Source organism: Athene noctua, chromosome 15 (assembly GCF_965140245.1).
Source record: "Athene noctua chromosome 15, bAthNoc1.hap1.1, whole genome shotgun sequence".
In the NCBI taxonomy this organism is placed as follows: domain Eukaryota; kingdom Metazoa; phylum Chordata; class Aves; order Strigiformes; family Strigidae; genus Athene; species Athene noctua.
Genome location: NC_134051.1, coordinates 14,461,922 through 14,481,630, shown reverse-complemented (window position 1 = coordinate 14,481,630; position 19,709 = coordinate 14,461,922). Strand labels below are relative to the sequence as shown.

At 37.4% G+C, this 19,709-nt stretch overlaps 1 protein-coding gene across 2 annotated transcripts in view; it reads right to left on the bottom strand.

Annotated features, from left to right (window-relative positions):
* Nucleotides 1-19,709, bottom strand: part of MRTFB (myocardin related transcription factor B) — an 87,700-nt gene that overhangs the window by 56,241 nt on the left and 11,750 nt on the right. Inside the window, exon 3 of one of the 2 annotated variants that reach the window (XM_074919736.1) lies at nt 9,298-9,464. In XM_074919736.1, the coding sequence (XP_074775837.1) occupies nt 9,298-9,451 (154 nt within the window). In that variant the 5' untranslated portion in view covers nt 9,452-9,464. Of the gene's footprint in view, nt 1-9,297; nt 9,465-19,709 lie in introns of those variants that run through there. The other variant, XM_074919737.1, reaches the window with a different exon arrangement.

Below are 19,709 nucleotides of genomic sequence, written 5' to 3'. Positions count from 1 at the left end.
TTCTGTTTGCACTACATTACCTTCTTGTAGTGGCCGTATCACAAGCTAACATTTCAACCATAACATATGCGGCTAGGATTTAGTTCTAATAATTTAAAACAATTATACATTGGAATATAAAATTAACTCAACATTCTTTTTTAGCTATGCATTTAGTTATCCACAAGGAATTTCAGGGAGAAAAAAGTCAGAATAAAACAGTTTGATCAAGAGATTTCTTTAAAGGAAAACATACTTTCCGTATCTCCTGTAATCACTCAAATGCTAAGCCCTCTAACAGGATCTTTTCATATATACCAGATGCCTTAAATTGAGTCAGTCACAGGTCATGTCTCCTATGTTAATCTCTTCACAATAAGCAGATAATTTAAAAAAAAATATTTTAAAAAAATCTATAAATCAAACTAAAATGATGGAATGTTTGTTTAGAAGTTTACCAAATGGAATGACCCTGCTGGAATTCTTTCATGTAGCCTGTGAAAATGTCAGAATATATTGCATTTAAGAGGTCACAGTCCCTAGAGAGTTCTGAGTTTTGGCCTGTATGTCTTTTCACATGCTTTAATATTTGAAAATTGTTCCTTGTAGACACTGACTGATGCCCTGGGAATGCTAGGATTGTGGGAACTGGCAGTACCAATGACAAAGACAGACGTACTGGGAAATCAGTACCTACTCAGTGTGCTCTCTCATCTCATAACAGATAAAACAAAATAGAAATATTTACAGGGAGACCATAATAATCCACACATTAAGAGACATTTGTTTTTTCTACTGACACTGTTTGTTAAAAAACAACAACAAACACACACCCTCAACTCCTCAAAAAACCTCAGCCCCACAGAAAACAGACAAACACAGAGACAAAGATATATTAATTACAATATACTGAGTGTTCTTACAAAGGATTATTTAGTAGATTATTTGTACTGGATGTTCCATGGACTATTAAAACCTTAAAGGAAAGACGAATCACAGAATCACTGAGATTGGCAGTAACCTCTTGAGGTCACCTAGCCCAAGCCCCTGCTCAAGCAGGGTCAGCTGGAACAGGCTGCCCAGGACTGTGCTTAGTCAGATTTTTAATATCTCCATGAAAGGAGATTCCACAAACCCTCTGGGCAACCATTCTTCTACACACATACACATTTTATATACACTATACTACATATATACACACATTTGTTTTGTAAACTTAAATAAATTGTGTACGTCTATATCTAGACAGGTCTTTTTAGAATCTGCTTACTTTGAGGTTTTTGGGGTTTTTTTGGGGGTGTTTTTTTGTTTTTGTTGTTGTGGGGGGTGTTGTTGTTAATCAGAATCTCTGTATGCTGTTTTCCTGATCTTGTTGCTTTCAGCTTACTGACTGAAACTATGAAATTTAGGTTGACATTTCCAATTATTTTCTGTGCCAATCTATTACTTTAATTAGAACTAAGTTTTCCATTTCTTGTTCTCTAGTCCTCCCACTATCCATCTATTCTTCACTTTACCTCTCCCAACTCTCTCAAGAAAATAACTTCTAAGCATAGTAACCTACCTGTGTACCATAAGAGAGAAAAAATTGCCTAATTGCATTATCTTAAGAGTGGAAAAAAACTGTTGTTCACAGATACGAGGAGAATATCCCAAATTTCACCTGATTCCCTAGTATCAAATTCGCAGCTTTAAATCTATTAACTGCACAGAGGATTAAGAATTTGTTCAGAAGCCATAAAGCTATGCCAAGAATGCATGTTACCAGTGCTACATAATGAGGGAGTGGAAGATAAGAGATAACAGGCAAACTAATATACCCACAACTCTTTTCAATGCCAGAAAAATTCCCTTGGTTCATCAAATTTATTTAAGTGATATCATTAGGTTAAATGTGATGTAGATTTCATTCAGTTATTTTGAGAACTGTCTCCCAGCTGGCCCGACTGGTCCCTTAGGAGGACTCAATACACACCATTTAGAGTACTTGGTTTTGTTTTGGTTTGGTTTTCTGGGTTTTGGTTGGGAGGGGAGGGAGAGGGTGTTGTATCTTCACCTTAATTCACTACAGTTGCCCACAAGCTCTAGTGGCCCATAGGAAGCCGTCATTCTCATCTGACCTTCAGCAACTCAAGGTCTTTGCTCCTGAGCATCATTGTTCTTCTATAGTCAGAGGCACTAATTTCTTTGGGCTAATTTCTTCTAATAGAGATTTTACCAGTCATGCTTTTACTTTAAGGTGTTCACTGTCCCAAGGCTTTTTTCCTGACAAAACATCAAATACTTTTAGCTCAATTAGCTCAATTATGCTGTAGAATACTAGCTGCTAGCCATCAAAGAGTGAGATCTAGCTGACAGCCATAGCGGGCACACCACAACCTTCTCTACCCTCCTCCAGTACAAGATACACAACCCCAAACAGAACCAGAAGGCAAACCCGTATCTACTCTAGTTCTGAGCTTGGAGAAGCAGACACCCATTGGCTTCTATTAGCTGGAACAAAACTGTTTCTCCACACAATGCAGAGGATAGGGAAGGGGATTATTATCGCCAAGAAATTATTTATAGCCAAGACAAAGAGCTGAAGCAGGCCTACACAGTGCTAAAGGACAGTCAACAGGCCATATAAGAGCCAACCAGTTATCTTCCCGTTTTACAAGAATATAACCAGGCTCTCATCTGTGGATGACAGCTGCACAAGAATAACTTACATGCCTCTTTTTCAGAAACTAGTAGCCACTGTCACAAGGAGATTCTGGCACAGTGGGATAGTCAAGGAAGCCACTGCAAAGCCAAGAGAGATTGCTGTAAAACACAGAAGCTAAGACCTTTTCATTTTACACGTACCTTAAAACAACTATGATTGCACGGTTCCTGACACCCAGACCTCCACACCTATCTCTACCAGCCAAAGTGGCACGCTCACCGATTCTGGGAAAGCACTAATTCAGCATGCAAAAAGCTTTGTTCATGCAGTGCTTCCTTTTGTTGATGGTATCTGCATGTGCAATCCCTTCCCACCCTTTGGCTTTGAAACAGCAGGTTGGAAGACTGCAAGCAGCATCATTCTCATCCACCCTCCTGCTGTCAGCAGCAGGCAGCCTATCCTTCCCTCCCTTGCCACCTCCTGGCTCTCAGACAGAAGCTTGTGAAACTGTGGTACAGTGTGTGGGTAGCATATTGTTCTGACTGGTACTTCAGCTGTGCCATACTGCCTGCTACTCAGTCGTTCTTCCTCCACTGCAGTCCAACTAAACAACACCTAGTCATCAATCTTCTCCCTCCTGCTCATCAAGAGCCTCATCTGCGTCACTCTTCTCCTTCCCCACTGTCCTCCCTAAGGACACAGCATCCTGACTAAAAAAGCAAATACAGGGTACACAACGTAGCATCCTTCGGGTAGGGACCCAAACCAAAAGCCTCTTCAGGCCACAGCATTCTGTTTCCCAACATCCATTTAGACGACCTTAGAGCAGCCTTCCAGGAGGGATTCCTGATCAGGGAGTGTAGGGATAGGACATGGGGTAATGGGCTTAAATGGAAAGAGGGTGAATTTAGATTAGATATAAGGAAGAAATTCTTCCCTGTGAGGGTGGTGAGACACTGGCACAGGTTGCCCAGAGAAGCTGTGGCTGCCCCCTCCCTGGAAGGGTTCAAGGCCAGGTTGGACGGGGCTTTGGGCAACTTGGGCTAGTGGAACGTGTCCCTGCCTGTGGCAGGGGGGTGGAACTGGATGGTCTTTAATGTCCCTTCCAACCCAAACCAGTCTATGATGAAGAGGCAGACAAAATATTCCATAAGCAGCTGTGCAGAGTCTCACTACTGCTAGCCCTTATTTTCATGGGGGACTTGTCTGCTAGAAATACAATACAGCAGAGTGGAAACAGTCCAGGATGTTCCTGGAAGGTAACTTCCTGACACAGCCGGGGAGTGAGCCAACTAAGGAAGGCACCCCACTGGAGCTGTTGTTCATGAACAGAGAAGGACTTGTGGGTGATGGGATGGCTGGAGGCCATCTTGGGCATAGCGGTCACAAAATGAGAGTTTTTGACTTTCAGAGAAGTAAGGAGCTGGTGTTAGCAGAACTTCTACCTTGGGCTTTCAGGAGGAAGACTTTGGCCTGTTTAGGAAACTGGTTGTTAAGAGTCCCTTGAGAGGCAATCCAGAAAGGCAAAGGAGTCCAGGAAGGCTGGACATTCTTCAAGAAGGAAATCTTAAAGGCACAGGAGGAAGCCATCCCTATGTGCCAAAAGACAAGCCAGTGGAGAAGCCCACCAGCCTGGCTGAACAGCAGCTTTGGCTGGAACTCAGGAAAAAAAAAAGGAGAATTTATGACCTTTGGAAGAAGGGCCACGCAACTCAGGAGGACTACAAGGATGTTGTAAGGTTATGTGGGGAGGAAATTAGAAGGGCCAAAGCCCAGCCAGAACTTAATCTGGCTACTGCTGTAAAAGACAATAAAAAATGTTTCTATAAATACATTAGCAACAAAAGAAGTGCTAAAGACAATCTCCATCCTTTATTGGATGCCAGGGGAAACACAGCGACAAAGGGTGAGGAAAAAGCTGAGATACTTAATGCCTTCTTTGCCTCAGTCTTTAATAGTAAGACCAGTTGTTCTCCAGGTACCCAGCCCCCTGAGCTGGAAGACAAGGGACAGGGAGCAGAACGAAGCCCCCATAATACAAGTGGAAATGGTTAGCAACCTGCTACACCACTTAGACACACAAAGTCTATAAGGCTGGATGGGGCCTTCCCGAGGGAGCTGGTGGAAGTGCTCATCAAGCTACTTGCAATCATTTATCAGCAGTTCTGACTCACGGGGGAGGTCCCAGTTGACTGGAAGTTAGCAAATGCGGCACCCATTTACAAGAAGGGCTGGAAGAAGGATCCAGGGAACTACAGGCCTGTCAATCTGACCTCAGTGCCAGGGAAGGTTATGGAGCAGACTGTCTTGAGTATCATCATGCAGCATGTACAGGACAGCCAGGTGATCAGGCCCGTTCAGCATAGGTTTATGAATGGCAGGTCCTGCTCAACTAACCTAATCTCCTTCTATGACAAGGGACCCGCTTCTTGGGTGAGGGAAAAGGCTGTGGATGTTGTCTACCTAGACTTTAGTAAAGCCTTTGACCCCATTTCCCACAGCATTCTCCTGAAGAAACTGGCTGCTCATGGCTTAGATGGGCACACGCTTCACTGGGCAGAAAGCTGGATGGCTGACTGGGCCCAAAGAGTTGTGGTGAATGGAGTTAAATCCAGTTGGTGGCTGGTCACAAGTGATGTTCCCCAGGGCTCAGTATCTTTAGCTTAATATTTTTATCAACGATCTGGACAAGGGCATCGAGAGCACCCTCAGTAAGTTTGCAGATGACACCAAGTTGGGCAGGAGTGTTGATCTGCTTGAAGGTAGGCAGGCTCTACAGAGGGATCTGGACATGATGGATCCATGGACTGAGGCCAACTGTATGAGGTTCAACAAGGCTCAGTGCCAGGTCCTGCACCTGGGTCACAACAACCTCGTGCAAGGCTACAGGCTTGGCAAGGAGGGGCTGGGAAACTACCTGGTGGAAAAGGACCTGGGAATATATTGGTCAACAGTCAGCTGAACACGAGCCAGCAGTGTGCCCAGGTTGCCAGGAAGGCCAACAGCATCCTGGCTTGTATGAGAAATAGTGTGGCCAGCAGGACTCGGGAAGTGACAGTCCCCCTGTACTGGTGAGGCCGCACCTCAATTACTGTGTTCAGTTTTGGGCCCCTCACTACAAGGAAGACATTGAGGTGCCAGAGTGTCTCCAAAGAAAGACAATGAAGCTGGTGAAGGGTCTGGAGCACAAATCTTCTGAGGAACAGCTGAGGGACCTGGGATTGTTTAGTTTGGAGAAAAAGAGATTCAGGAGAGACCTTATCGCTCTTGTACAACTGCTTGTAAGGAGGTTGTAGCAAGGTGGGAGTCGATCTTTTCTTACAAATAACAAGCAACAGAACAAGAGGAAATGGCCTCAAGTTGTGCCAGGGGAGGTTTAGATTGTATATTAGGAAAAATTTCTTCACTGAAAGGGTTGTCAAGCATTGGAGCAGGCTGCCCAGGGAAGTGGTGGAGTCACCATCCCTGGAGGTATTTAAAAGACTGCAGATGTGGTGCTTAGGGACACGGTTTAGTGGTGGGCTTGGCAGTGCCAGGTTAACAATTGGACTCAATGATCTTAAAGGTCTTTTCCAACCTAAATGACTTTGTGATTCCAGATGCCTCCCACACCTCTAGTGTCATTGGAAAAGCTTGAAACACAGTTTCTGTACTGACTTGTGCAAGCCAGCTTAACAACACTACGCAGAACAATACTAGAATAATTCAGCCTTCTACTGGACTACTGCCAAAAGACTCATTCAAGTAAACAAAGGTTTAAAGGATCACTAGTAAAGCTCACAGTAAGCATAACGCTTCCTGCATAAAAATATTCAACAAAACATCCTTAAACATTTCAGATTTTTTTTATTAAGTGCCACTCTATTTCTGAAAATCTCTTATGCTTACAGACTTTACAAAATACTGACATGTTAAAATAAACCAGAAGAAATTCAGTTTTGGTAAAAAGTAAAAACCAAGAGTAAGTATTAAAGCTACTTTTAATATGAATCCATCAAGTTCTAATATTACATTCACAAATTTTCTTCTGACTTCCATCATTTCTACAAAAAAAATATATTTTTAACCAAATTAACCAAAATTACTAAATCTGAAATTATGGGTGAGCAATAGTCTGGAGAATGACAGTGCCTAAACTTCCATTCAAGCAATTTGAACACGTCTATTTCTTCCAGGAACAAAAGCAGCCAGCCAGTATAAAGTCTCATATTGTCAGATCTTTTGCATAAAACCAGGAAAAGAACTAGGATGCTCCTCTTAAATTCATTTAGGAGTTATTTAGCTACTACTCAAACAGCATTCCCTCAGTGGCAGGATGCTTAAACAACATTAGAGGACAATGTTGTGCAATACAACTATTCATACAATCTCTTCCTCAAAGAAAACATTAAAATCTTTGTGGGAGGCCTGATACTTGCTATGGAGAGATGCTCAAAAGTATCCTAAGTCATAAGACGAATTACGATAAATAACAAAGAGAAGTCTAACAGGGTAATAGCTCTTAAATCAACTGGCACAGAGGAGTGAGAGAGCTTCTCAAATTATTCATTTCCTCCCCACCACTTTATTTATTAAAATCTCCTCTGTTATTTCAACAATCCAGAACCCTTAAGCATTAAAATCTCTTGCTGCTGCCTTTTCTTTGGAAAATAAACAAGAAGCAGGTTATATATGGAGAGAATAAGAAACCTACCTATAAATTATTTAATTTGTGAAAGCACAAAAATGTCTTCAAGTTACGGGAAGAATGCCCAAGAAAAGAAACAACTGTCCAATACAGAAGAACTAAAAATTAAAGACTAAAGAGCAAACATGAGTAAGTTTAGCACCTGAAGCTGCATACCTTGTTCTATTGTTTGAACAATTTATCTTAATTAGTAAAAGCAGGAAGTTACCAAAACAATGAAATTAAGTGAAGGGGATAAATATGTACTTAACATGGTCATAGCAAGGTTTGTCAGAAAAGAAATTGCCAAGCTTGCCATCTTATATGGGATTTTTCCTGTTCAATTTAGTGCATTCTTGCATTAGTAGCCTTCAGAAATGAAAAGTTTGACTTAGACTCAACGTCGATACCCGTGTCATCCATTTCAGTTTTACAGGCACTTAAAAAAATCCCCAAATTTTCCAGAGGTATAGTTACACACAGAATGCAAAAAACCCCACTACATTCTCTTTTTGATTAGGTTTATGAGATAAACGTTGGCATTTTTAGCCTCATTATGAAATAGCTTTAAATATGTATTTCTATCGCTTCCTTGATAAAAAGGTAAAATGTTGTACACAATCTTAAAACAAGCTTCTGGTATGGACATACCTATTACCAATTTAACATCAAATATTTTTTTTCTACCTTACAAAAATTAATTATTAAGGATGTACAGCCAAAATATTAATAAATTCGCCGTCTCTTAGTTTAAAATACTTTGAATATATTATATCAGTTAACATAACTAGTGTGTTTTTCAAGATCTTCATACATGAGAAGAAATAAGGAAGTTATTGTAAAAGACAAGCTCAAGTATTCATAGAGGTTGTCATTCCACATTTATATAAGCTAAGCCTAAATCTCTCCTCTACCATGCTTTCCCTTTACTAAATTTTTCTTTCTCGGAGTACTGTATAATACGGATGGTATGTACCCAGGGCACCACGGGGTTAACCCCTTATTGTGTAAACAGGAGCATCTTGGTTATATATAATATTCCATGTCTTTCTGAAACACATGATACCATGACTTAGACCTGTCCCCAGGTATCTGATGTATGTACAGCCTAGTAATATATTTCCCCCTTTTTCCTGCTTTAAGGCCAGGATATTAAGATATTTTTCTTCTTATTTAATAATGCTTATACTATTACAACTGAACTAATAGCTAACTGTAGCTAAACTGATTTTTAAAAATGCATCAAAAATCAAGTACTTAGTTTACATAATTTCAGTGTTTCCATATTTACTACAAATATTGGAAAACAAATCTTCATTATTAGAAGATATTAGTGTGAAGCAAAAAACAAACACCACATTAAAAAAAAGTTCATGCCTTCTCCCCAATAAAAATGAGCCTACATTTGGATTCAGACCTAATTCTTCCTGATGCTTACAGTAACAGTGGAAACACTTTTTTCCTAAGTTGTCATGCCAACATCAACAACGGGGAAAGATACTGGAAAGATTCCCAAAATGTAAATCTTATTTTTCTTTCGCTGTTCAACCTTCAAACTATGTCATGAATTAAACTTTCTGAGATACAATGTGAAACTTCAATTCTCTATTAATTTTTGCAGAAAAAACCCTGTTCTTGACAATTATCCCTTTTTGTCTGGGAATAATACAACTCTTAAAAATACTGAATGAATACTTCTTTTATACACTAGCTAGTGGTTTTAAAACTATTTAAAAATATAAACAACTCCATTTTATATGCCTCAGAGTATTCCAGTTGGTGTTTTAAAGTCAGACTTACAAGCTGCCAAGACCGGTGAAGCTGATCAAGACAGATTTCGTAACAAACAGTGTAGCGCTTTAACTCTACATTCCCAAACGATGTTTGGGAAGAGAAAGTGAAGAGTCAGTTCATGTTATCTGAAGAAATCCAACAAACATCATTATTCCCATAGAAAACATTTAAGCAATCTAGAGAAGTAGAGAACAGCCACTTTTGCACTCACCATTCTTCCGTTCATTGAGAGGAGGTAAGTACTGATTGGGCTGCAATGAGAGTTCCTTAAACTCGTGGGCAACTGCTTCGCTGTGAGGACTAGGAGCGAGCCGTGTCAGTGATCCAGAGTCGTCCTCAGCATCCGCGGTCCCCAGGTGATCCATCGTGTTAAATTCTCTGGAGACAGGGAGAGCAAGTGGTCTCTTAATCACACTACAGATGATAAAACTAATAAAAAATATCATGTAGGCATATTACTTTTTTGTTTTTTGGTTTTGATCAGTTCCTTTGCACACAAAATTCAACTTTAAAATTATATACATACTATCTACTAATTTTCCACAAATATTACAGGTTCACAAAAATATAGTTAACCAATGTATTTGCAAGCAATTTAATAGCCATTTGGTTTTGAGAAGCAGAACAGTTTCTCTGCTCACTCTGACAGAGAAATTACACAGTGTTAACTCTAAATATGGATGTCCAGAAGCTCCTGTGCCCTACCTTCTACCAAGTGATACAGCCCACTTATCAGCAAAATTCTTTTTTTCCCAGTAACTTTTATTAGAGAATGCTGCATACAAAAGGCTTTCAGTATTTTGAAGCACTGCACAACTTTCCTTTGGATCAAAAATCAACTTTGTTATTAATACAGGACTTTATACCACCAAAGAACTATCTTACAACTACTTAAGTTCAATCTCTCCAGCAAGTAAGGCTTTTTGCCATGATTTTTTTCCAAATTAATTTTATTGCACACTAGCTACTTCTTGAAAAATACTCTACAGAGTGGAATAAGAGTCCCAATTTATTACTTCTTCCCTTTCTATTGTTAATGTGGTAATTAATCTACAGTGAAGGGAGACCGAAGTACGAATTACTGGCACAGGCTTTCTGTATTTCACAGAACTCTATCAAGTCATTAAAACGTCAATAAATCGATATGGTCTCCAATGAAGTCCATCCCTGGATTCTTGGAAACTTGAGCAATATGAAATACTAACAATCCATAAAGATCCACAAAACTGAAGTAGTGTCCTATTACTGTTAAATTGTTTACTTCTGGCTATTTTTCTTAAGAAACACTACTGCTTGCCCATACTCAAATTTCATACTTCAGGCAAATACATGTGTTGGGGTGTGTATTTACCATACATAAAATATTTCAAGTGTTACCTGATATTTAAAAAAATATCAAGATGACAAAAAATTGTCATGACCACCAAAGAATGGCCTACGCTACAAAAAGGGATAAAGAATCATGTTTCTGAAAGTGCCAATTTAAAAATAAGAAATATAAGCAAGTACTGTTTGATAAATACCTTAGTAGAAAACTGTGATGGTAAAGTGCCTATTTTTCATTATTTTCCATAGTTACCAATTGATGCTTTCACATTATACGAAGACACATTAACTTACTGTTATGCAAGATTTTTTTCTTTGTTCTTAGCTTTTAGAAGCATAATTTACTCAGCTCTCGTTTGATTTCCTGACATTACACTCTCCTCAAAACTCCCACTCACCCATACAAATTAAGTACATTATTAACAAAGTGAGTCTCTTCAGAAGAGTATTTAAGTGAAAATTTAGCTGCTTATCTGCTCATATTCACCGCATTTCATCCACAATTTGTTAGCTATAAGTTACATCTTGGAGTAATTTTTCAAAGAGATTAAACCACATTAGCTATACTCATGCCATTAAATCCATATGAAATTAATAGAAACACCTTCTTGTACTAAAGGTTTAACATCTATTATGCTGCATGTGATTAACTCTTTTCCCCATGACAAATAACTTAAATACCTTGCTTCAAATTAAACCAGTTTAACTTTCATCACTCTAACACACTGCTAAATTAGTTACATGTTCACTTCTTAATTTTCATTTCAGGAATGTATGTAAATGTGATTTTATTGTCCAGATTTAACTAAGAATAAGGCATGCTAGCGTTATATGCAGCATATTAAATGATACTGATTGCAGCACTGCAGTGCGACTCAGAACAAGTTGACTTCTCACACAAAATGTGCTTACTCTGAACCTGACTAAATGAAGTTAGAAGGAATCTAAATGGATTAGTCCATCCATTAAAAATAAAGTTGTTAAATAAAAAAATAAATTGCAGCACGCCCAAACATCCACTACTTATCAGTTTACCATCCTTTCCCATTAACGAATTTCACAGGAACAGGCCTCTAGGAAGCAAAACCAAAACAGGTTGTAGCACACACACTGAAGTACCACAGCTGATGCTTGCTTTGTTTCCTCAAGCAGTTGTCTATTCTGATTGACAGAGCGGGATTAAATCACCACAAAGGCCCTCTTCCAATTTTTTGCTGCAAGGGTGCTGCAAGTCCCTTTCCCTATAGGCTGCTAAAAATCCAGGTATTTTCCCAAATGACCCTTTATCACTAAACAACCATGTTGCTATGCTGCTACATCATCTTTGGATGAAAGACACTCTAGAATTCCCAGAAAGTCTAAATTCCTCAAATTCCTCAGTTATATCAAAATCACATTTTGATCTCGTTTCTTTTCATTTTTACTTATGAACTGCTACCATATCAGACTGCAGAAATACTTTTGAGCTTAGAACAACAAATTCTTTTGATCTTCCCCCAAAAATGAACACACACACTTCCACCCAATGTTTATAAGATACTTTTGTAGGGGGGAAAAAAAAAGTCTGTGACCTACATCATCACAATCTGGCTCAGATACACTATGATCAATGACAGCTCCTTACCAAATCAATGAATGGAATATCTAAACAATACTGTAGAGATGACAAATTGAAGATTCGTAATAATAAAATATACACAATTCACTTGATTCTTCTCTCTTGTCCCATTAGAATCTAAAGAATTCAGCTGTTCAACTTCCTAAAGAGAACTTCTAAACTTAGCATCCATGAAATTGCTAAGTTTGTCTAGGGCATAAAGTTTTCCTTATTGATTGACAAAATAATTCTGAAACATAAATAAAAATTATTTTGATAAATACCTTTCCAAACAAACAAAATAAGAAAAAGACGTTTCTATGTATAGGAGACAATAAACCACTACTGTTTTTTAGCATGCTCATTTTAACTGCTACAGAAGATGCGTACAATTGCTTTACCATCAGCTGGAGGTTACAACCAGCAGCATTTACTTCACATGAAACTAGACTTAAAATATACAGAACATCTCCCATCTATCTTCAGTCTTCAAAAGCTATACTGCATTCTGACATTTCTGATATATCAGCAATTCAAACACAAAACACAGCGGAAGAAAACTAGTTCACCTTGATTAAAATAAAACTCTGTATAATAAATACTTTATCTAGTCATCATGTGCAAAAGTGAGAAATGTATCTCATTTAAAACTTAATGTACCATCTTATTTATAATCTTACAAGATAGTATCTTATTTTATATTAAAGATAACACATTTGCCTCCCCTCATTTATTTGAAGTCTCCTCAGTCTTGAAGAATTATTTCATATTTGCCATCTGCATTTACAGATGGTAACCATTATCTATGTAACCCCTGGCTTTATGCAGACCTATACACAAAAGTATTAATAACGTAACTGAAACTCAATAGTTAAAAACATGTACAGGAAAAGCAAAATTTAAAGAAAATCCGTACTATTGAAGTCTCAACATTCTACTCCGCATAATCCAAGAAAGCACCATTTTATACAAAGCTAATCTGACAGACAGACATTAGTTGTCACTTCAGGGGTTTCCACCCTTTCCTTGAAACATCTAAAGGTTTATTAAATTGTATGAACAAAATTATTTGCCCACCTAACCTTCAGAACAGATTATCAAAACAGAACATGAACCAGCACTGCAAGCAAGGCTTTGGTTCACATTTATCTGACAACTACATAGAAACCGTGTTCCAGTACTGGCAAAGGAGAACTCCTGTACAGCGTAAGAGTCTTATGTAAGTGTTCTCACAGATTGTAGGTGGTTGCTATCTTTCTTAACTGCTGAAGACAAACGCTTCTTTTATTTTTAAACATTTTATCTTCAAAACACAAAGTATATCTCCTTAGAAAAATCTTAGAAGGGAGGAAAATACATACTTCCCTGCCACTTGAGACACTAGGACTGGTATTTTATTTGGCAGAAACTGTGAAATTTGGATGACACTTAGGTAGTAAATCAGCTTTTATTTTAGAAATCTGCTGGAAAAAACAGTTCAAGAATCACAGTGCGTTCAGACTCCGGCCAAGTCAAATGGCTGACCTTAACACCGTTCACTCATACCTGCAAGGAACTTAGGTCACTATACACAGTACAGAATCAAATTATTAAGTCACATCAGATTAGACATTAGCAATACCAGGCTCCAGCACAGAATTTATTATGGAAACATGGTGTGAACATAAGCAGTCAAATCACCTAGGTGTAAGTTTCTCCAGTTATAAAACTCAGTAAAATTTTAACTGATACAGCTAGCAGTTTGTAATACACCACTCTTCAGTGGGAAGAATACTAGAATCACAAAATGTTGGGTTTTGTTGTTTGTTGGGGGGTGGGGTGGGGGTGTGTTTGTTGGGTTTGGGGGGTGGTGGTGGTGGGGTGTTTCCCCAATATGTCAGAAAACACTAAAAAAGGCACTTCAAAAAAATTTAAGAACTGCACCCAGCAGGTTAGATGGCAGCTACCAGTATAACTGTTAATTTTTAACAGTTGCCAGTGAAGGTCATCTGCGTTAAGCTCTTTGATCTACTTTGTCAATGCCTAGAAAGACTTGAAAATATGTAGAGTGGGGACGATGACCTCTTAACACCAGAGCGGTAACAAGGTTTCACATAGCCTTACAGTTCCAAATATTACTTCAATTTGAACAATAAGCATTAATGATTTGTATCTGAAATAATGTGCTAAATCACACTGTGAGACTTAACTTGTCAATTCCTCTTTCCATCTCATAAAAGAAGGGCAAGAACTTTGCTTTCAGAATGCAGCTGGCCCTATCAAGTGCATAGATATGCCTACAGTAAACCTCCTTTCTGATCTTCAAATTAGCCCAGTCCTAGTGGTCAGACTCTCAGAATGCTCAGGACCTCCTTTTTTCCACAGCATCAATACAGGTAGAACTTGGACATAAACATTCAAAATACACAGGAACATTTAGCTCACTGAACAATACGGTAACTGTAAGCCAAGAGAGTCATTTCCCAGAGAGAAGAACTGGGGATATACCTGCTTCAAAAAAAAGGAAAAAAATGTAAGGTGTTTATAGGATGACTCCTCTTGACATGCTGCCTATCAACAAGGGGTAAAAAGATAATTAAGATTAACAGACAGTGGGGTTGGCTGCAGGAAATCCATCTAAAGTCAGTTCCTAGAGCAATACCAAATCCAGGTGTCTGCTACAAAGACAATAATGCTCCTCAGTCTAGTACATAATGGTTTCTCTGTGACCTCTGGAGTGCAAGGTGTTCTATTTGGTAGACATTAGCACATATCATATATGCACAATTTCATTTCAGCTGTGCTTACATCCTATTATACGTCTGAGATCTTATTAAATTCCTACATGAAAAGCTGTTGGGGCTCCCTTTGTAATTGTTCTGAATAGCTTTTTCAGCATGTCTATACACAATTTTCCCCCAACTCTAAATACTACTTATACTTCATTACAAAACTGAAAGATAAATAATAATAATTTAAAAAATAAAAGCTTTGGAAATACTTACCTGCCTGTCTTTTACACTGTCTAGTATATCAGTGTATTTAAAATAGTAAAGGTGTAAAACCCAAAAATAACCTTTTGCATTTAGCACTGCAATTGTAACAATAAAATGTTACAGAAAAGTTGGGGGTGGTGGTGGTGTGTGTTTGGTTGTTTTTTTTTTTTCTCAATAGGTTTCAAATCCACTTACTGAAATAGCATTTAGAACCAGTAAAGATTAATATATGACTGAGAACAAAATGAACATAGACATGGAAAGTACTTGATATTAATCATCTAGATTATCAGTAAATTAACTGAATATGTTCATATAATTCATTTTTGGCATCCATAATTTCACTGATTGGAGAAAACATCTCAAATTAATTTTGCCTCTGTTCCAAGAATAGTGCTTATTCTGTTGAGATTTAGGCCCCTCATTTCATGTATTCCACAGTGTATTAAAAGACAAATTTCATTAACAAGAGTCTTGAAAATATTCAACCATTTCAGTATTCCACTTCATACAGTATAATGCTGTTCCTCTTCCCAAAGAGACGCAGCGTCAGCACTGCTGACAACTTGGTGTTGCTTGCAACTTCTGCAGTTAGTTTCTTACACAGCCTCTCTCATTAAACATGTTTTGGATACAGTATGTGACCTTTGAAATTTAAACTGACATTAAATTATTATATTGAAAGAGAAATTCCAATCCTACAGCTAAAATACAGTGCTGCTACATTAACTAATTAAGATAAATTTTGTGGTAAAGTACAGAGCAACAAATATTTAAATCATAGAGCTATTTTTACAAAGGTAATCAGACAATAGCAGAAAAAGATGAGAAATATCAACGGCTGACTAACTATGAGTAATCATCTTGGATTATGCATTATCAAAACCTGACTGTTACTATTCATGTCTTTAAAAAACAGTGTGCAGAGGTATATGACAGAACTGAGGTCCTGTCACGCTTCTCACCATACCAGTAGTTGGAATTATATGCTTCTTAAAGGAGCGTAGAGTCAAGACTGGACTGATAAATATTTCAAATTTCCTCTTTTATTTAATAAATTATTGAGAATAAATTTTTGTATCTGTCTCCTCTAGCTAAGTTAATACCCCTGAGCAGACACTAAACCTCCGGAAATTGATTTAACACTTTTGCGTATTTTGATGACAACGCTACACTGAGATTCTCTTTTCTAATTTTTAGAAGGAAATCTTTAAATTGTAAGGCTTTGGACAGATTCAAGTCCAAAAAGAAATAAGCTACACTAACAAATGCACACCATAAACTAGGAAAATTACAGAAAATTACTTACATGGACAGAGGCAGGGGATGAATCAACAGAATACGAGATGATACATTCTTTCCTGTACTAGCTCTAAGAAAAAAAAAAAAAGAGCACCTCATTTGTAAAGGGAGATGTGGCCTGCTAAATACAAATGAATTATCAGGCCGAGAGTGTGGGTCTGTGATGAACAAAAGCAGCCTCCCATAGGTCTCAAAGTGTGAGGAAGCTAAAGCTTATGCTGTTGCTGTGTAGGGCCATACAGATGCTTTACCTATTTTTTTTTCACGTTACTGCCTTCTCAGAACTAACCTATCCAAATAACATGGGGTAAAATCTTCTGGGCTTCAGTGGAAAGGATGTAACTCACAGGAATGTTGTGAAGCTTAGTGTTTAAATACTTTAAGGTCTCAAAAATGCTTTAAGCAGGCATATTACAATTATCTTCTGCGTTCACACTTCATGGGCTTTAAAATGGTAATTAATAAAGTTTATCCAAGATGCTCAACTTTTTACAAGTATTTTAAGTAAAGCAAGCCAGGGTTCAATACACATAATATTCAAGTCACTAAACCAAACCTAATTCCTTCAGATGGAAGTATTGTTTATATTGATTACTGATTATAAAAAACTTTTCAAATCTAACATCTTCCTTTAAGAAACAGTGATGAAAATAACTTTGCAGCATGCACCAAAATAAAAAAAATGGTCTGATGGACCAAACAAAAAAGCAGAGTCTAGGATTAGCTGCCTCAAAGACAATACACAGTCAACCACTTTTTCGTTAAAGAAGAGTATGAACTGCTCTGCTAGTCTATCATGTGAAAGAGATCTGGTCCCCCAGGTCACTGTGGAAGCTATTTAAAACCAAGCATCGAAGTTAGGATCTACTAATCCATCTGGAAAACCCAGAACACCTTTTAATGTACCTTCTACTGACACAATGCTTTATAAGTAGAAGCTACATTATGCTTAACTTACAGTACAGTAGTTAGTAGCAGAAAGTTCAGAAAGACTTAACTCGCGTTGAAAACTGTGAATGATGGTGTGTTATTTCATCTACGACTAGTAAGTCCTTCCTTCCTAACAGCTGCTACCTGAGCACTCAGCCACAACAAGAATTATGGCACCACTTGGAAGTATAATCTCATCTTTTTTTGTGGATATTCTTAGTTAACAGTGCTCATACTGAAGCAACACTGTCATTCAGCTGGATTAACTTGATTAAATAAACACAAAGCTGTTACAGCACATATCCTCACTAGTTCTATTAAAATAATGAGCTTCATAAAAATACTTCAAACCAGAAAGGTAAAACATGAAGTTGTATCTGGTTTGTGTGTTACACACATGCACACACTGTGCATGGAAATATGCCATCTGCAAACGCTCAGAAAAATCTAAACATGACATTCCTATTTTTCAGTCTATGAAGATGATGTTGATTGTTCCTGTTTTACATTTGCTTTAATACTCTACTAAAATTTTAAATGCCTGTATTAACATTGGCAGCAAATAAATTTAGACTCAGCTTAGAAAACAACACAAGGTCAGTTTTCTAATACTTAAATTTAGCAAGACAAAGAAACAAACAAAAAAAAGAAACCATGCGCATTATTGATACGCAAACAAATGATGCTTCTAGTTTCTCATCCTAACGGATCTCTACAAATTCGTTAGATCCCTTTTTTCCCAATAATACATAAGTGACATATTTCAGAAGCAATTTACTGGAATTCCAATTAAAAAAAATTAAAAAGCTCTTAATACCAGTTTTAATATGAAGCGCACAGTAGTGTTCCAATAACTGCAAGATCAACTCAGATTTACCTGCTAAAAAAGTAAGTTCAGATCTTCTGGTCTATGACAGAACTTTGTGGAAGGCATTAATAAGATAACATGTGCTCCATGATTTTCTGTGGCCAGCAAACATAAACAGTGTAGCCAGAAGAATCTATTTATGTAACTGAAGTGGACAACATATTAAAAAGAAGATCAAAACACAAGTGTTCATTTTGTTATTATAAAAGCGCTTGATAGCTCAAATCTGAAGCAAAGGTCAAATATTTACATGGACACATCATAGGACTGCTAAACATTTTAGCATCATGTCCTGTAAGTGGGCATTTGTTAAAAAAAGTAAAAAGCTCTGTAGATTTTCTCAAGAGATTTTCTGACATTTCAGAAAATAATTAGTAACTTTTATCAATAAATTAGATCATAATCTTTAATAATTCCTTTAGGTGTTCAGAGTCCTTTGATAGCCAAAATGCTGATGTATCTTAAAAATGAATGTTGGTAGAGCATCTAAGGCATTTCAGAAAAGGTTAAGTTACTCCATGATTTCATTTGTTTGCTTAGTTACTTCAAGATGTTCCCATTTATGACTAAGCTGCAGGTGCTATTCTGTTTATTTTAGGGCCTGTAAACCAGGCCCTTGAATTGAACAAAGCAAGGAAAGCATTAGGATTCAAATCAGAGGAAGTAACTGCAAGACTGTTTCCCGTTGGACATGCTACTTTCTACCTTCCTACATAAGCATGACCGAACATTACACAATCATTTCCATAAAATTAACTTTCTTGAAAAAGATATACTTTTTATTTCTATATACTATTACAGAGATTAGCAGGATTTTACTGGCATTATTAGCAAATAGTAATTAGCAAATAATATTTGGTGTACCAAAGACAGATATTTGACCTCTTAAAAAAATACAATCAACTCCTATAGGACAGAATTTAACTTATTATTCACATTCAGCAATAAACAAAATACTAATTAGACATGAACTCAAAATAATTAGGGATTACTAGAAACTTCAGTTTAGGGGATCCTGCAAAATATCAAAATGATTATGTCTGAACTGCAACTCAGTGCACATACGCAAATAATACTCAGTTACTCAGTTAAGTAGTAACTCATAGCCTTAGGACAACTTAGAAAATCTTTCACAAACCTTTTGCTGCATATTGACTTGTACCAACACAGCTACTTTCAGATATTAACAATGCAAACAATGACTTGGATTAGCTCCCATGGAAACCAGTCGATTTGTTGTTCTTAACTTCTGAAACTAAAACTTGTAAAGTTTAACCCACTAATGGACAAAAACTTAGAAGATGACAGATCAATGTTTAAATAAAAAAAGATTTTAAAACTTTCTGTATATCTTAAGCAGCAGCTATTCACCACACCTTATTTGATTTATGCTAAGTGCTTAGAGTTCATCTAAAATATTTTCTGTTCTTATTTATGATCATGTAACCACCCTGTAAAAAGCATAGCAGAGCATTATGATGTGTTTAACTCTCCCAAATGAGTACTTCTACTTTGCAAGTTATTAGAAGTATTTAATCTTCTCCTCTATTCTATTTCCTTTAACTAGAAAGAAAACAGAGGCCTAGTACCAAATGATTAACGTGTCTGGTTTACAAGTTCATGGG